General features: G+C 41.3%; 1 protein-coding gene across 2 annotated transcripts in view; it reads right to left on the bottom strand.

Moving 5' to 3' along the window:
* Nucleotides 1-4,462, bottom strand: part of MAP3K5 (mitogen-activated protein kinase kinase kinase 5) — a 192,843-nt gene that overhangs the window by 91,919 nt on the left and 96,462 nt on the right. For both annotated transcript variants that reach the window (XR_002099428.1, XM_019527276.1), the window contains exon 7: nt 3,809-3,979. Coding sequence is in view for 1 of the 2 variants with exons in the window: in XM_019527276.1 (XP_019382821.1) it covers nt 3,809-3,979 (171 nt within the window). In the remaining variant the exon portion in view is untranslated. The remainder of the gene's footprint in view (nt 1-3,808; nt 3,980-4,462) is intronic.

Below are 4,462 nucleotides of genomic sequence, written 5' to 3'. Positions count from 1 at the left end.
TACAATGCTTGATCTGATGTGATGCCACACCAGCAAACAAGTTCGCTGCATCACTTATCTCCCTGGAGAACAACTGTCCAAACTTCCTTGGACACTTTCTTTAAGAAAGCAGACAAGACTCCAGAAAAACCTGCAGCCAAGACTCCTGAGAAGACTCCAGCCAAGAACCCTTCAAGAAGTCCAACTAAGAGCCTTTCAAAAGGTCCAGCAAAGCCACTTCAACGAAGTCCTTCCAAATCAATTATTTATATTGTAAATAGCAATACATTAATGTAGCTATATTACTCATCTATAAATTGATTGAGTACAAAATTCTTGGTTATTTCTGGTGAAGATAGGGTATTGGGCCTTGGTTCAGGAACCAATCCCCCATTTATAACATTGCTTCCTGTGGGAAAATCGGTTCCAAGTTACAACGTTTTGACTTAAGACACGGTTCTCAGGAACCAATTGTGTCGTAAGCCCGAGTAATACTATTTTTATTTTTACCCACAGAGAAAGAATAGGACAATTCTAGTTTTAGATTGTTTTACAGCAAAAGTGGTATTTCTAGTAAATTCATTAATACAGAAGGCCGTCTTATTCTCTGGATGCATAAGAGAACAGACCACTGTGGGCTACTGAACCAAGACATGAGAGAGGACTGGATTTTCTTTTATGTACAGGTAGGTCACTGGAGTTGTATTGCCATTAATTTGCTTTGGGAAGCTGGACTTGTCACTTGACTTCTGTGTTTTGTTCTGCCCCTAAACTATAAAATGGGGTAAAAATGTTTAACATAATTAAGTACAGTGAAGAAAGCTCTGTTCCTACTCATCTTCTTGTGCCACTGTCTGGCACTACTGCAGTTTTGCCTCGGCTGCCCCAACAATCAACAGTTGCTCCCTTCTGTTACAGTTGTGGTTCAACCCTACAGCCAAGTCAGTGAAAGATAAATGAGTGAACTGTGACAGTACCAAAGTCTAAACCCAGCATAAACACAGGCAAAAGGAACCTTTAGCCCCTTGGGCTCAGCTTTCAGTCAGACTCCAGTCTGACCCAAGATCCACAAACAGTAGCTAATCAATACAACATAACAGTCTGTCTTCAGGCTTATGCTCCTACAGGGAGACCCCATCTAGCAGGTTTTCTGATTGAGGCCAGGAACTACCTAACTATCTTTTCACACACCGTGGAAGCCCATCCAGCAATAATCTACAACCAAGTCTGATGCTTCCATCTGCAGCATGCTTGTCAGTAGTTAAAAAGCTCCGCAGGCAAAATGAGATGCAGAATAACCTATCCTTACTGAGTGGGAATTGTCAGTGTGCTTAGCACATTAAATTTGGGAAAACAAAGTGCTTATCCCTATAATTAACATAGGGATTCATAACCCAGTACAGTTTAGAAACACACACATCAGTACAGTTGTTATTTCAGTATGTGGTAGGAGATGCATTAAATCGTGATGCCATATCAGTAAAGTTTCTATTGTTCTGAGTTTGGGATGATCACATCATTCATGACCAGGGAAGCCACAAATAAGCTGAGTTGCTCATCCCAACCAAGTTGATATAATGGTATACCACAGCACAGCATCACAAAATCTGTCAGTTATTTCATAGATTTCACAGATTTTAGGGTCGGAAGGAACCTATTAGATCACTGAATGTGACTCCCTGCCCTGGGCAGGAAAGAGTGCTGGGGTCAGATGACCCCAGCCAGATGCTTGGCCAATCTGCTCTTAAATACCAGCAAGGAAGAGGACAGCACCACCACCCTTGGAAGCATATTCCATATTGTGGCAACCCTCACTATAAAGAATTTTTTCCTGATGTTCAATCTAAATTTGTTCTCCTTCAGTTTCTGGCCAGTGTTTCTAGTTACCCCAATCAGTGCCCTCATAAACACTGTATCCCCTGTTTCCTGCTGTCCCCCCCGATGAGTTTGTAGATGGCCACAAGATTCTCTCCCAGCCTTCTCTTGTGGATGATATCAATCAGTCCTCATGGGGTTTTTCCTGTAGGCCTTTAACCAGACTGGTGGCCTGCCGCTGAACCCTTTCTAGGTTATCTACATCCCTCCTGAAGTGCAGCACACAAAACTGGACACAGTACTGCAGCTGCAGCCTGACCAATGCCACATAGAGGGGAAATATCACCTCCCTAGACCTGTTTATGATGCACCTACCTATGCAAGAAAGAGTGTGGTTAGCTTTACTTATTACTTCATCATATTGGCAACTCATGTTCATTTTGGAGTCAACTACGACTCAGAGATCCCTTTCCGCAGTTGTGCTGCTTAGAATGGTACGTCCCAGGCTATAGGTGTGTTGATGGTTCTTCCTCCCTAGGCACAACACGTGGCAATTATCCCTGTTAAACTGTGCCCTGTTCTGTTCTGCCCATTTCCCCAGCCTGGATTCACTCCCTGCCCTCTACTTTGTTTACCACCCCCCATAGTTTGGTGTCATCTGCAAACTTAAACAAAGTGCTGTCTAAGTCACTAATGAAGATATTGAACAGTACCGGCCCCAGGACACAGCCTTGAGGGACTCCACTGCCCATATTTCTCCAGGTAGAAACTGACCCATCCGTCACCACTTTCTGGGTGTATCTCATAAGCCAATTTTCCACCCACTGGACTGTGTAATAGTCTACACAGCAACTGTTTAGTTTATTTATAAGAATTGGCTGCAACAGTGTGTCAAAGGCCTTTTTAAAATCTAAGTAAATAACATCTACCTCTATTCCTTTTGTGACCCAGTCATAAAAAAAACCCCAATAGGTTAGTCAGGCAGGATCTGCCTGCTATGAACCCATTTTGGTTGCCCCTTTGCATTGTTTTACCCGCTGGTCCCCCACAAATGTGATCCTTAACAGTTTTCTCAAAGGTTTTGCTAAGGATAGAGGTGAGGCTAACTGGCCTGTAGTTACCTGGTTCCTCCTTCCTGAGAACAGGGACCACATTGGGCCTTTTCCAGTCCTCCAGGACCTGTCCTGAGCGCTCAGACAGTCGCGCCAGTGGTTCGCTATGACTCCAGCTAATTCCCCAAGTACCCTAGGATCAAGATCATCAGGGCCTGTTGACTTAAATACATCCAACCCCTCGAAGTGCCCCTTCACTAGGTCAGCACTAACAGCATTAATTTGTCATAACAAACACTTTGGGTTGAGAGTTTTTAGTTACTTTGACATGGATCTTTCTCTCTCTCCATTAAGAAAAACCAGATTCCCTCAGAATCTGGAATCCAAATATGCAGTACCCTAAAACAGAGGATCATCATCAGTATGTTTAATTCATCTCTAAAAGTGACTGAAGTAGGTTGTCTGTGTGTCAACACACAAAACCTGCCAGCCTTATTTTACAGCATTCCAGGGCTAGATAAGTATTGCTTATACTACCAAAAAAGCAGAATTTTTATGAAAAGGCTTCTACTTTTAAGACTACCAGGTCATTCACTATCAGACCTCAAAATGTCATTGATCTAGGACCACATCCTGAGTTTCAGATGAATATTCCAAGGAGAAAATATTGTATGTTGGGGAAAGGAAAAATAAACAGCTTAACGTAAAGGCTAATTGAAGCTTCTCAAAGGGTTGGAATCTTAAGTTCCATGAAGACAAATTTATGGACAGGGCATGTCTCCTAAGTCTAAAGAAAATAAAACCTCTTGTAGCCATGCTCATGCGCTACCAGTGTTATTATTATATTATTATACTGTAAATCCTTTTGAGTTAGTGCTAAAATATCTTCCTTTTGGAACAATTAGGTTTTAAATGACCTTTTAAAAAAAGACCAAGCAGAAACAAAGAACCACAGTACTTACCAGAATATCCCTTTGTCTCTGCTCTCTATGTCTGTAAAGCCAGATTCCAAAAACATGTCTTTGTAGATTCGTCCCGTTAGGCAGTACATATCTGAAGCTACCTGGTCTTCATGTTGCACCAGGGGTATCATAATTTTTAGAGCCTTCTCCTTGTCTCCAGGTAGATTTCGCCTATTAAAATGCATGCATAAATGTTTTAGTCTAAAATCAACAGAGTAGCAGGGAAATGTAGGTAGCAGGACTCCATGATGCTGTACAAATATATATATACATGTTTTATCCTAATGAAACATGTATCTAGGCATCAAGCCATGGGTCCTATGATCTCAGTTGCCCTTGCCCAAGAACACCATTTTACACTGTTTTGTAACTATGTTAACCCACTGCTTTGATCCAACTATTAATTTTTGAAAGACTGAAAAAAAAATTCACATACACCACCAAGGACATTAACCCAAAAAACTATAACAAGAAGAAGCCACTCTCAGACTGTGAGACTAACACACTAAAGTAAATGTTTTTGAAAATATGCAAACAAAAGATTACATTTGGATTTTAGTCTCCAACACAAGCATTTTTATATATTTAAAAATACAGACCACATCTTGTGACTGTAAAAGTATTTTGAGAAAAAAAATGAACAGCCCCCAAGTA

Source organism: Gavialis gangeticus, unplaced genomic scaffold (genome assembly GCF_001723915.1).
Source record: "Gavialis gangeticus isolate Ggan-Ray unplaced genomic scaffold, GavGan_comp1, whole genome shotgun sequence".
NCBI classification, from domain to species: Eukaryota; Metazoa; Chordata; order Crocodylia; family Gavialidae; genus Gavialis; species Gavialis gangeticus.
This window is presented reverse-complemented; position numbering and strand designations above follow the sequence as displayed.